General features: G+C 35.8%; 1 protein-coding gene across 1 annotated transcript; it reads right to left on the bottom strand.

Moving 5' to 3' along the window:
* Nucleotides 1–499: 499 nt before the first annotated feature.
* LOC134750603 (charged multivesicular body protein 3) lies at nt 500–5,670 on the bottom strand. Its single transcript, XM_063685808.1, has 7 exons — nt 5,541–5,670; nt 5,407–5,467; nt 5,127–5,306; nt 4,991–5,031; nt 3,555–3,728; nt 2,629–2,783; nt 500–1,793 (listed from the first exon to the last, which is right to left on the bottom strand). The coding sequence occupies exons 1-6, from the start codon at nt 5,583–5,585 to the stop codon at nt 2,631–2,633; spliced, it is 654 nt and encodes a 217-aa protein (XP_063541878.1). The 5' UTR covers nt 5,586–5,670; the 3' UTR covers nt 500–1,793; nt 2,629–2,630.
* Nucleotides 5,671–14,140: the final 8,470 nt, after the last annotated feature.

The following is a 14,140-nucleotide window of genomic DNA, read 5'->3' as shown; positions in this document are numbered from 1 at the left end:
TTTTCGTTTTGGCAAATAGCTGTCAAAAGGTTTTTTTTATGTTTGGAGTTTTAAGTTTTAGAGTTTTATCTAGAGCGGTACTGTCATAGTAAATTTTGTAACCCCAGTAAATTCACTGCCATCTGTCGACACACTTTAAAACTAAAAATAAATATTTATAAAAATACGATAAAATGTATTTAAATATGGATAAATGATTTTTTTATTTGCATTAATTATTTTTATATGATTTTGACCCATGTTCTTTCACTGGTATGCGTTAAAATTATAAATAACAAACGAAACAGTCAACGCCCTCTATACGAGAGTAGGCCAAAACTAGTGGCGCCATCTGATCGAGAATCAAATTTTCGTGATTTTCGAGGCACGTTTTTCCTTAGACTGTATCCATCTATTACGGAGTTATATCTATCTTTGGTTTTATACAGATATTGGTATCTATAGGTACTTTTTTGCATGATTAGTTTACTATCTTAGGATCTGTAAATACAAATACAAATTATGATTAGTGCATTAATTTATTTCAATCGTATAAACTTCACATTCAGGCTCCAACAGCATGTTCATAACAATAGTAATTATAATTATACAATAACTTTTGTGATTGAGTTCCTAAAAAAACATCCTGTATAAAAACATGCCAAATTACATACAGGTAACATCGGAAACAAATAGTACAAGATTAAATAACACTTTCTTAATGTATTATGAGAGCTAAATCTGTACTAAATTAGAGACAAGTGATCAAATTATGGAAGAAAATTAGCGTGAAATTTATTAATAACAATGACATTATAATAACTAGAAACGGTTCCTCCCTTATTCTATCACAGAGACTAAAGATCATTCGAACGTCACAATCACAACTAAGACCGAAAGAAGCCGATTTTTATTGTATTCCGCTATGTTGACAGTAATTGATTGTGTACAGTAGAAAAAGGAGTGTACAGGTTTTTAAAGGATCGGCAACGCGCATGTAATATCTCTGGTGTTGCAGGCGTCCATAGGCTACGGTAACTGCTTATCATCAGGCGGGCCGTATGCTTTATTGGGGTCTCTATTGTTTCCTATATAGTTTTAAGTCATAACGTATTGTTTGTCCACATTTTCGTTAGTCATAATTTGGTTTTACTCAGAAAAGCGTAACTTTTCAGAATTGCCATAAATCAAACCTAACCTAACCTATCTAAAGAATGACCCGAGGAAAATCCTAAAAAGTTCACGGTTTCAGAATTATGACTAATGATAATATGACAATCATTACATTATGACTTTCAATAATTATGTCAAACAAAGGGACCCCGCTTGATTGCCACCGACGTGGTATGAGAAAAAAGTCTACAATTTAATAATGTGTAGAAATCGTGAAAGTTAAATAACTTACGCTCACATCGCTATACCATAATCGACATGATAATGTTCCCGGTATGTAAAGAAAACCTCTAAATACGTCAACGTCAATATCAACCTTCCTGCAATCCGACGAGATTTACGATGACGCGATAGGCGTGGCGTTTAAAGGGCTAATTTGTTTGTTGATTAGCGTTGAATTTTTAATATCGTTGTATGGGTTAAACCTTTAAAAATGATCACTTATACAGAAAATAATGTGACGTTAGTTCTGCCAATTAGTAAATAAATACACTATAATAAAAATAATTTTAAATATTCGAAAATGCAGAACATTAAACGTTAAGCTATTCTCTAAGAACTTATTATGTACAAAATACAAGGCAATAGCAAACTTCACGCTCCATGCCGTCTAGCGAGTCCTTTATAAGTAAGTTTCGTATCTGAAAAAGAAAAGTACTTGATTAAATTAGGTATACTACACGTTTTGTGTGGTGGGGGAAGCTGCTGACACGCTCGCGCTCGAAGTGGCAAAAAATGACACCTTTCGTGGGCTCGAATTTTCATACTAAAAACTGAAAGAGAGGCAAATGATAAGTAGGTTGAAATAGTAGCAAAACCTCGTGTTGATGCCGCTCAATGTACATTACGATGTACACCCTGTTTCAATGGAATATCAACCTTAATTAAAACAAGCGTAGCAAAACAAGTATAGCATTTCCTTTGTCTCGTAAAATTGTTGAACCGAAATTCAACCTAATTGAAAATACAACCAGATTCAACTTCTTTAGCCCTATTTTGTATGGTGGGCGGTGGGCGGCACAAGCATAGAAAAGGTTTCAAAATTTAAAATGGCCCATTTTCCGTTTCCGATCTGATATTTTTACAAACCACTATTATTATTTTTAAGTAGATTTCCAAGCCACATCCTCCCACAAAACAACTACAAAAAAACCTCACGCGTGAAAGCAGTGTCGCCAGATGGTCACAAAAATAAAAATTTTCGTGACTTTTGGCCCTCGTCTATGACATGTGCGACAATGTGCGTGACTTTTATGATTTGGCAGGTTTTTTTTAATGTTATAATGTAAGGACAAAAATTTGACTTGCAATACATTTTATTGCAAAAGTCAAATTTTTGTCATTTTTATTAAACAAAATTTACCTAACTTATGACTCAAAGTCCTGGCAACACTGCGCGAAAGTCAACAACGAATTAACAATTTACCCAGTACAAATATGCAGAGTATAAAAAGCAATGAAAATTTATCTCCTTACCACTAAGATCGCAGCGCCTCGAGTCTGGTTTGCATCTCGTCCAATTCCGCCTCGTCTGCCACGGGCTCCGCCTCGCGGCTCGTGGACGGCGCCCCGACGGCCGTGGGGGGTGCCGGCGCTTCTCCCAGTTTGCCCTGTGTGAGCTCCCATAGCACCTGAAAGGAATAAAAATAAAATATATATAAGCTCTCCTATATCTCTGGTCCACAGTTAATTTTTCAGACGCAATTTTCTTATATGGGGCTCCGTCAAATTGCTTTCCAAAAGGGTTCCGTCGCCAAAAAAGTTTGAGAACCGCTGGCCTAGACTATTAGTTTACGGCAAACTATTACTAAAATAAACCTTAATCAAAAGGCCAAACGGTTCACCATCGCAAAATGAAACTTAACCAAAAAGCAATAAGGTCCACTAATTTCGTAGATCTAGCTGTCGTCTTCATCCTTTACGATGCTACCGTTTCCTCCTATCCTCCTCTTCAATGATCCTCATCACCACAGATTATATAACAGTTATATATACCTAAACAGATACAATGGAGCGATCTTCAAATCGCGGGTCGTTGACCGCACGCGCCGGTAAAACAACACTAGGGTTGCCTACGCTTTGAAATGATTTTACAAATAAAGGAACATTTTCTTCTGCATCAAACTGTTGACTTATAGACAGCGTAGATTGCAAAATCCATAATAATATTATAAACGCTTAAACCGCTGAACCGATTTAGTTGAAATTTGGCATAGTAGTTTGAGTCCCGGGGAAGGACATAGGGTAGATAGTGGGTGAAAAGTGGGGTGGAAATTTGTATGCGAAATCGATAAAAAACAGATTGGATAAAAAAATAAGCTACCCAAATTACAACTCTACGCAGATGAAGTCGCGGGCAAAAGCTAGTAAACCATAAAATAAAAGCAATAAGGTCCACAAACCTTGTCAACCTCACTCTGCGCCTCTTCCTCCATTTCCTCTTCATCTTCCACCGCAGACATGGTTTCATCCAGCATCTCTTCAATTATACCCGCCTTCATCATCTCTTTACTCATCTCTTGCATGATGTTGGCTATCTCTGGTAAACGGATGAGGGCTTGCATTGCTTGCATTACCTATACAGTTTATTTATCACTACATAGTATAAAACAAAGTCGCTTCCTGCTGTCTGGATGGATGTCTGTGCATAATGATCTAAGCATACATAGGTATGCTTAGATCTTTCAAACTACGCAACGGATATTGATGCGGTTTTATTTAATAGATAGAGTGATTCAAGAGGAAGGTTTATATGTATAATACATCAGCATTGCACCCGTGCGAAGCCGGGGCGGGTCGCTAGTTATATAATAAATTATAAAAAAGTGCGAGTCATACTCGCCCACCGAGAGTTCCATACTTTTTAGTTTTTGTTGTTGTAGCGGCAACAGAAATACATTATCTGTGAAAATTTCAACTGTCTAGCTATCACGGTTTATGAGATACAGCCTGGTGACAGACAGACGGACAGTGGAGTCTTAGTAATAGGGTCCCGTTTTTACCATTTGAGTACGGAAACCCTAAAAATGGGTTGACAGTATCTAGTACTAAGACTCCGCTGTCCGTCTCTGTCTGTCACCAGGCTGTATCTCATGAACCATGATAGCTAAACAGTTGAAATTTTCTCAGATGATGTATTTCTGTTGCCGCTATAACAACAAATACTAAAATCAGAATAAAATAAATATGTAGGGCTCCTATACAACAAACATGATTTTTTTGCCGTTTTTTGAGTAATGGTATGGAACCCTTCGTGCGCGAGTCCGTCTCGCACTTGGCTGGTTTTTTATGTCGTAAAGAATTTATGGTACTATCAACTGCTTCAACAAGCAATTTTTGGCATGGTTAAGGGGCCCACTGACTATCAGTCCGCCGGACGATATCGGCCTGTCAGTTAGAAAAAAAAAAGTCCGTTCCGAACAACTCAGTGGACCCCTTTAGGCAATGTTGAAGCAGTTGATGGTATATGGTTTTTTAGCTAACTCTACAGTTTTAGAAAAATCAATATTTATACTATAACCCTTTATTATGATTGCAAAATTTTATTTAAGTCTAACAAGATAATCATATTGTTACCAAATTTATTTGGAAGTAACCATGGTTCTTCCTATTTCCTGGTATTTATTTATTTATTTTGTTACCTATAGTTGGTCAAACCAAATTGTCAGTAAATAAGAACAAAAAAAACCATACTCATCCTTTACTTTTGGGTGCTAGTACTAATAGTGTAAGACAAAGATAGTATGATTCTCTCTGTCTATGTTTAAAATGAGACAGTCCTTTGACAAACTATAGCTTCTAAATACTTCAAAGATTATTGCAACAAAAAACTGCATACCTCAGTGGACTTTTGCAATGACCCCGCAACTCTTAAAGTAGCTGCAACAAATCAAAAATTATAAATCATTAAAAAACTGTGGGAACACAAACTTACTGTGGCCATAAAATATACAATACAATGATAGTTGAATTACCTAACTGGTTTTTCATCTGCATTTGTACCGAGTTCAAATGTGCTTTGCTAGTGTATATTTTACTGATGGCCTTCCGCGATCGTATGATTTCCTTCGCCAATATTGTGCACACTTGCTTATCATTTTTTGTGGCTGCCTCTTTTAACGAACGTTTGATCTTTTCCTCTTCCCGCTGTATTGCTGGAAAACAAAGTATTACCGTAAACTCACTGCCTTTACGCAGTCCATTACAAGAACCAACAAATACGAGATGCTTTAATGCCTTAAAGATTAGTCATACCTCGGATTTGTCTATCCAAATTGTACCCTTCTTTGCGTAGTTTGTGTGACCATTCGTTTACCTGAAATTAAATAGCTTATATACATTCCTAATCGATTTGAGAGTTTGTGAATGTTAATTAAAGAATGACGCACCATTTCTTTTGGATTTCGATCATTAGATTTGCCAAATAGACCCATTTTGTTGGTAAATTAAGGAAATTTCGACACAAGTATCATTGACCAATTTGTTTTGACAGATTCTTAATGTGACACTTGCCAAGCCCGATGACCTCATCTGCGTACTCTGATGATGAACGGAACGTAAATAGATACAAAGTTGTATCTAGTTTTTGTTTGGGTAATCCTTTAGTTATTTATGCAAAAATAATGATTTTAAAATAGCATAAATCAATTATCATGAACTTTTAGGTTCACTCATAGTAAGTTAGTTTATAACATATCTAAGATAAACAACAAGGTATTTGCGTCAATCGTAGCGTATACGTCAAAAATTTGACAGTTAAACTGTTGCCATTTTTTGAAATTACCCCGAAGCCAAGCTTAAAACTGTCTTCTTTGCCGGTTATTTAAAAACGAGTGTCCACAAAGAACTTGAACTAGGTAATATAAATCTTAAATAAAGGTTATGTAGTAAACTAGACTAATTATGTGTATAATACCAATGGATGCAAAACGGAGTATATTCATTAATACAAACTTAACAAAATCCATTTCTGAGGAAATCATTACTCAATACACTGGTATTATTACTCAGGGACTTTGCGGGTTGTTTGCGGCATTTCTGTTTACTGTGAATGAAGTTCATTCCTCAGAATAATGACTGAATGAACAAATAAAATTTACTCCATAAACTTTGTAAGTGCTGTATTCCTGTGATTAATCCACTGCAATCTAGATCGTCTATCCGGAGAGCTTAATATTAGGTAAGTACTTGATTATTATCTCTATTCTTTGTAATACAGTCGTTGAATTATAGCTTGCAAGACAAGACAGCTCGTATGTTGCAAGCACGTTGCAAGTGTTTGCAAGTCTTTTTAATAGACATTCTAAATTTGCAAAAGGGGCTCTTTGTCTCATTCATCAAAAATCTTAAGAATCTGTAAAATTTACTTTTTTTGGTACTGATTTCATTTGAATTCAAATACTTATCAGTTTTATCTTTTACTAAGCGTCAATGGTGCTCGGTATGTGTTAAATTATACATTATCACATAATATTACTACTTTTAAAACTTTTGTGTAATTAGACATGCGTCATTTAATTGAAGGGTAAAAGCGGGACCCTATTACTAAGACTCCGCTACCCGTCTGGGTGTTCCTCTGTCTGTCACCAGGCTGTATCTCATGGACCGTGGTAGCTAGACAGTTGAAATTTTCACAGATGATGTATTTCCGTTGCCGCTATAATAACAAATACTAAAAAGTACGAAACCGTCGGTGGGCGAGTCCGACTCGTACTTGCCCGGTTTTAAATTTATTTTCATAAGCTAGAATGTCACAAAAATATGACTAGGGACTCCAATTAGTTTCTTCAGGGGTCCGGTTTTTAATATAAAAAGATCATTGTGATCCGTTTAGGGCTTGTTTCATGAAAGCCTGTAACATATAAAACAAGTCTTTTTCTAATAAGGGAAGTTAAGAAAAGGCATGTAAAAAATCATGTAATGGACCTTAGGACTTGAAATAAAATGGTAATTTCATTTTATTTAAAGTCTTTTGTTTTCCCACACAAACAGTATCTGAGTTGTTGCGTTAAGAATCTTTGACCTGCACTCAGGTGTATATTATTGTTCTTATCTTGAGATAAGTTAATGTTTACTCAACAACTACAATTATAGTTACAACATACAGGTTTTGTCAATTTAGGAATCTGTATTGCAGGAGAATTACTTGACTATTATGTTGAAATTGGCACTCATTTGTGGTGTTCCATTTTAAGTGTTTTAAACACTTTAGTGCACAAAATTGCATAGCGGCACAGTAAGTCAGAATAAAGGTGAAATTTTAAATTGTTTGTTTTTTTGTTGATTGCATTTTCTGGTTGGGATTTGCATATGATAAACAACTGTATGGTGCGTTGGGTTACGATTGAAAGGATTTTTATGAGGGGTAAGATGAAAAGTCGCCCGTAATGCCGTTTGTCTCACCGTGGTCTTACCCCTTATGAAAAATGCTTTAAATCTTATCCCAATCCACCTTAGTATCATATCATACAGAAAGGTGTTTCAAAGTCTTATCTCCAAATTGGTAACTAAATTCATGAGATTCAAATTTCACTATTTAGACAGATCACATAATGAATTTAAAATTCATCCCAACGTTTCAAACCCTTTACCGCTTTCATGGCTCATGGTCAACATGTGACTAGGAATAATATATTCACTTCTGTCAAAATTACAATGTTTGCAAGTAGTTTTATGTCATGAGGTCATGTCTATTGTGTTTACGGAAGACAATATAAAGACAAAATTGTTTGAAAATATGAAAACCTTGCTTGTCTGTAGGATAAGAGTTTAGTTAAAAGTGTGGCTTTTTGAGATTTTTTCCCCTGAACTAAATAGGTTGTCATAATTAAATATATTTTTGTGATACTTAAAATAGTTATAAAATTTTACAATCTTCAGTCTCATATAAATCACTTTTTAAAATCAGTGGCACCTTTAGTATAGCACTATAAACTGATAAAGGAAGCCATAACCATTAACCATTACTTTTGTGTTTTTATTATATAGTTTGTCAAAGGACTGTCTCATTTCAAACATAGACAGAGATAATCTTACTATCTTTGTCTTACACTAGTACTAGCACCCAAAAGAAAAGGATGGGTATAGTTTTTTTGTTCTTATTTACTGACAATTTGGTTTGACCAACTATATCTAGTCTATTGTGACCATGACAACGATATTTTTGGAATGTTGCCAGTTTATATCAGAATAGATACATATGTAGTTCTAAAAGTAAAGCAAGTTTTTACCCAAACATGTGTGTTATACTCAAGCATGTGTGCTGTAGATTCTTGAATCGATTTAGCTGTATTAATATGCACAATTTTTGGAACCTACAATTATTTTATTGAATCTGAAACACCTATTGACATGACATAAATTTATTAATTTCCGCTACCTAAAGGTTGTCTGGAGGAGATCGCTTTTTAGCGATAAAACCGCCTGTTATTTAACCTTTTCTTTTCTGTATTACTTGTGTTATTTTCTGTAATGAGGTGTGCAATAAAGAGTATTTGTATTGTAAAGAGATTTTAAACACAGTATCTAATTTCCTTCTACATTGATTATTAATTGATTTTTACTGCTGAACCTTTGTTTGTTGTGTGATACACCCTCTTTCTTTCCCGGTTGTATCCTAAAAGAACCCTGGGTCCTGTTTATTACCTTGGGAATATACATTGAAAGAAAAGGGCTTTGCAGATGCGACTTTCCCCATGGATAGATTAATTCACGCTAGGCCACTGCCTGTAACTCATTTCTCAATATCTCTTTATTTATATTAAATGCAGCGAAACGCATATTTATCTATAAGTTACTTGTACATGTTTCCCACAGGTGAGTATTGGCTAATCATATATTTATAATAATCGGTTGAGAACCTTAGCCATTGTTAACTATTAATATTAAAAATATTTATATAATTGAGGTTGGTCTTGCTCAGCCCCTGTTTATAGACTGACTTGCGAAATAAATTTGGTATTTTCTATAAAAAGGGACCTTATTGTCGATGGCGCTTACGCCGCACAGCTTCGCGCGGCATTGTATTTATATCGGAGCATCGTTTATAATGGCGTAAGCGCCATCGACTATATGGTCCCTTTTTATAGAAAATACCACAAATAACATTGAACCAAGTCAATCATGCATGAAACTGAATTAGGATATTAGAATAAATTCAGAAGATTAAGTAATGAATTCTGGTACAGTGGCCTTAGTCATAAACACCTTAGTTAGAATGGCTTTTGCTGCCAGGCCACTTTGCCAACGTCAAGTTTTTTAGGGACAATGCGTTAAATTTTTTTTAATGGCTTTCCCCTCTTGTGGGTTTTGGCAGGAAGGATTTTGCCAATGATGACGTTTTATGACGTACAACGCACGAAGAGAATGTTCCTAAACCTAGAACAAAAAACATTTATTGTTATGGACATCACAGACAACCAGGGACAGGCCTCCTTCACTCGCTCAAAGCCACGCGCTATATGCCTACCGCTCGGCGTATCGTCGACGATATAATCGACAGAGGGCCGCCGAACGCCCGCCTGAGCGCTCGCACCGCACGTTTCCCGCGCTTACGCTTCGAAATACCGAAACCACGTAATTATTGTGCAGTAGATGGGTGTAAAAGTCAAAAAACAAAAGAAAATTTGTCGTTTTTTTAGGGTTCCTTACCCAAAGGGTAAAAACGGCACCCTATTACCAAAGATAGATTTAACTCCGTAATAGATGGATACAGTCTAAGGAAAAAACGTGCCTCGAAAATCAAGAAAATTTGATTCTCGTTCAGAGGGCGCTACTAGTTTTGGCCTACAGTCGTATAGATGGCGTTGACGGTTTCGTTTGTTATTTAACAATTTTAACGCATATCAGTGAAAGAACATGGGTCAAAATCATAAAAATAATTAATGCAAATAAAAAAAATCATTTATCTATATTTAAATACATTCTATCGTATTTTTATAAATCTTCATTTTTAGTTTTAAAGTGTGTCGACAGATGGCAGTGAATTTACTGGGGTTACAAAATTTACTATGACAGTACCGCTCTAGTATAAGTTACTCTATGCTATTACTAAGACTCCGCTGCCGCTGTCCGTCTGTCACCAGGCTGTATCTCATGAACCGTGATAGCTAGACAGTTGAAATTTACACAGATGATGTATTTCTGTTGCCGCTATAACAACAAATACTAAAAAGTACGGAACCCTCGGTGGGCAAGTCCGACTCGCACTTGGCCGGTTTTTTCATTTCCGAGAGACGAAGAAAGGTGAGTAGTATTTAAAATCTATCTTTATGAATTTTGTCACTATTTATTTATTTGAACATAAGTAGATAAATCGTAAATTAAGGAGTTTTTTGAGTCAGGTATTATAAGTGTTGTTTTTAAATATTTGATTGACTAATATAAAATATAGTTGATTCGCAACATTCGTTTTATTACAATAATAACATAAGTAACAGTACAACCCTAGCGCATTCTTACGATGACGCGTTGGCACGTGGCTCGCACGGCGAGTAAGGCAGTCTCGGCTATTTGTGCGCATACTTATGGTACATTTCTTCTCGTCCTGAGCAGCAGGTATTATTATTAAGATTTTGTAGGCTATTATAGAGTAGGTATTTTCGCTTTTGTATGGGAATGATGTATCTGTTACGTAGTAACTATTTATTAATCTGTGCCAGGGACCAGACAACCCTTTCCGCGATAAAACCCTTTCAATGGCGACACAAACACGGCTAACACATTGAAAGACTTTCCCTTTTGAACTGCAAGCCCATTCATACCCTTACCTTTGTCTAACCCTTACCGAAAAGCTAACCAAAAATAGGGCTAGCTCTTAATAAGGGTTACCCTTATCTTTAAGCGCTTTTTATAAAGGTTTCCCTTTGCGTGAAAGAGACAGGATTAGTATATATCTACGGTAGTGTATGAAAAGGAAAGAAAATACGTGCCTAGTCAAAGAACGCCGCCGTCGCCGCCGACGATCGCTCGTATTCGAAGTAATGTGTGCTTTATAAACAAGGTAGACGACTTAAATTAGCATGCTTATATGCTAAAAGGGAAGCCCTTTATAAGGCTAACCCTTATAAGCAATATGCAAGGTGTTGGTGAGCGGATGATAAAGGTTTTGTAAGGGTATTTGGGCTACCGATTACTCAAATGTGGTAGCTTTATATAAAGGTTTTTAAAAGCAAAACAAAGGGTTTCGTCTGGCAAAGGGTATGGTGAGTTAAGCCTTATGCAATACCCTTATAAAACCCCGATAAGGGATAGCGGACCAGTCCCTGCAGACAACACAGGACATTATGTACAGTTTATTAGAAAAAGAGCGGGAAAGGGGACAGTTTTGACAGTTAAGAAGCATGCCAACATAAGGAGAAAAATAAGAAATGAACAATAGATATAAGATCGCAAGTACCAGAAAGTGTAGAGCCGTTAAAGTTTTATATTATTTTCCTGGATGTGTTTAAGAAGAATTCCAGTGATGGGAGCGTTAATATTTGGCCCTATTTGTCAGTTTTTGATATTTGAGTTTGTTAGAAAATGACAAAATTTCACAGAGGTTTGCTTAATTTTATAAATAAGGGGGTAAGTTGTTCACAAAACTTTGTGGATTATTCTTAGTTATCTAAAAATAAACGCATATCATACTCGTGCAATATACTTACAAAATATCTTTATTTTTTTTTTCCAACGTAGGTATAATATACGTTGACCTACATATTATGTAGGTGTGTCCTGTATGCAATTTATAGGTTATCTGTAGAGTACACATGTTAATATCTCAACAATAAAAACAAATAACAGAAACAACCTTCAAGTAATCTTCATTTCAGAGGTCTACAGTTCAAACAAATTAACGAGATAATTCAATTTAATCATATGTATTACAATTTAGTAAGTAGGTACTACCGTATTTTTTTGTTATTTTTCACGTGTCCATCACGTGTATTAAGAAAGAAAAGAAAAAGTGACCAATTTGAACTAGCGTCTTGAGCTTTCGCGACAAACCTTTAGGCCATCGGGTAAAAAAAAACATTAGACAAAATATTTAATTTTATAAACTAATTTGTTTTCAAACTTTGTTAAGACCCTTATTTTGATCCCACACTATGAGGTTGAAACGAAGGAAGGAAGGACCTTAAACATTTTTTAATGTGTGTTAACAACACATATAAAAAAAAATTTAATAAAATAATCTAACTTTGTTCCCTAGTTGAATGTAGAGCCTGCTGTATTCTGTTTCAGACCCCTCACGAATAATTTTGATTGATCCAATGATGTCCCCCATAAAATTATCCTGTTAACAATGTTATAACGCTCTATAGGTACAAAGGGTCTTTAGTGGTTCAATTCATGTGTTTTTTTACCAGATTTTATTTAGTTTCACCTTTCCCGTTGTCTGTATGTTTGTAATCAAATCTTGAAAGCTAAATTAGACCCACTTCCCTTGTTCGATTGAACTGAAACTTCACATACTTAATTACTTATGTCAGTTGGGTGACAGAATAAATAATAGTACTTGGTACAATGGTGGCAGGCGTCCGTTCCGTAGCAGTGCACGGCAACTACTATGGCTAGACACCAAAATTGGTGTGGGCCGCATGTACTTGTAACGACGCGACGAAATCGCGGAGTGAGCCACGCCTGGTTGGGTGACAATGACAATGCAATATTATGTTACCATCGAGCTGATCTGATGATGAAGACAGTAGGTAGCCATTGGAACTGTGATAAAACAACGCAACCTCATTGCGTTTGGGTTTTTATGTTTTGTCTCGATGAGCATTAGTTGCCTGCTAAAAAAAAGTACAGTCAGCTATAATTGCGATAATAGCTAGTATAAAAAATTAAATTTACTGTCGTCATATCGCTTCGAAAAGTTGTCATCACGGATTGTATACGTAAATAAAACCAACTCCACAAAACAGTCCCTAACATACCCTATTTTGTAGTCTTCATCAGCAGTTCCGCTGTACTATATAAATGGTATCCAAATTGCTAAAGGCGTGTAAGAACGTTTTTAGGGATCCGTGTACCCAAAGGGTAAAAACGGGACCCTATTACTAAGACTCCGCTGTCCGTATGTCCGTCTGTCTGTCACCAGGCTGTATCTCATGAACCGTGATAGCTAGACAGTCGAAATTTTCACAGATGATGTATTTCCGTTGCCGGTATAACGACAAATACTAAAAACAGAATAAAATAAATATTTAAGTGGGGCTCCCATACAACAAACATGATTTTTTTGCCGTTTTTTGCGTAATGGTACGGAACCCTTCGTGCGCGAGTCCGACTCGCACTTGGCCGGTTTTTTTATGTAGTTTTTAGGAATTAGGAGGAACCTCTATCTTATCCTTAGAGTGACGCCGGGTTGTTGGCTGGACCGCTATGGAAAATGATTTTTCAAAGTTGTCCAGCCGGTTTCAAGAAATCGGTGAACATGAACATACAAAAGAAAATCATACATATATAAATAAGTACTATTAATCTCATGAGGAATTGGGAACCTCTTCGTTGTTGAAGTCGGTTAAATTAAAACCGTAAGTTACTAGCACAGTTTTGACTAACGATCAGCGTTTAATCCCCAGCAAGTAGCAATTATCAAATTCGGTCACAGCTCAGATTATTTATACCTACTATGGCTTGGCGGTTTTCCTTGAGCGTTTTCCATGCGTTGCTGTCGCCACTCCATTTTCTGATTCATATAGATCTTAGATCTTATAATTTTCCGAGGCATTTAATATTATTTTAGTCAAAGAAATTATACAAAATTTCAATAAGGGACATTCTGTGAATGGGACAATTTTTTTACAGATATGAGAAAGGAGCTTTGGTGCTTTTTACCTTTTTTATGTTACCCGATTTCTCGTAGGCGACTAAATATTTTTTTCATTTTAAAGTTGTCCTTCACAATTGGTCCAAATGTCATCGTGTCATCTGATGACGGGGTCTGGGATAAATCAAGGGAACTCTTTCAAATTAGTGATTTGGGTTCTTTTTTATAGTA

The sequence above is a fragment of the Cydia strobilella genome, chromosome 20 (assembly GCF_947568885.1).
Source record: "Cydia strobilella chromosome 20, ilCydStro3.1, whole genome shotgun sequence".
In the NCBI taxonomy this organism is placed as follows: domain Eukaryota; kingdom Metazoa; phylum Arthropoda; class Insecta; order Lepidoptera; family Tortricidae; genus Cydia; species Cydia strobilella.
This window is presented reverse-complemented; position numbering and strand designations above follow the sequence as displayed.

What these genes read in the sequence shown, in the direction of transcription:
- LOC134750603 (XM_063685808.1), bottom strand. Translation starts at nt 5,585, where the DNA reads ATGGGTCTATTTGGCAAATCTAATGATCGAAATCCAAAAGAAATG. An exon ending in ATCGAAATCCAAAAGAAATG is followed by an intron (nt 5,468 to 5,540) that starts GTGCGTCATTCT and finishes ATTTAATTTCAG; the next exon opens with GTAAACGAATGGTCACACAA. An exon ending in CATTGCAAAAGTCCACTGAG is followed by an intron (nt 3,729 to 4,990) that starts GTATGCAGTTTT and finishes TAAACTGTATAG; the next exon opens with GTAATGCAAGCAATGCAAGC.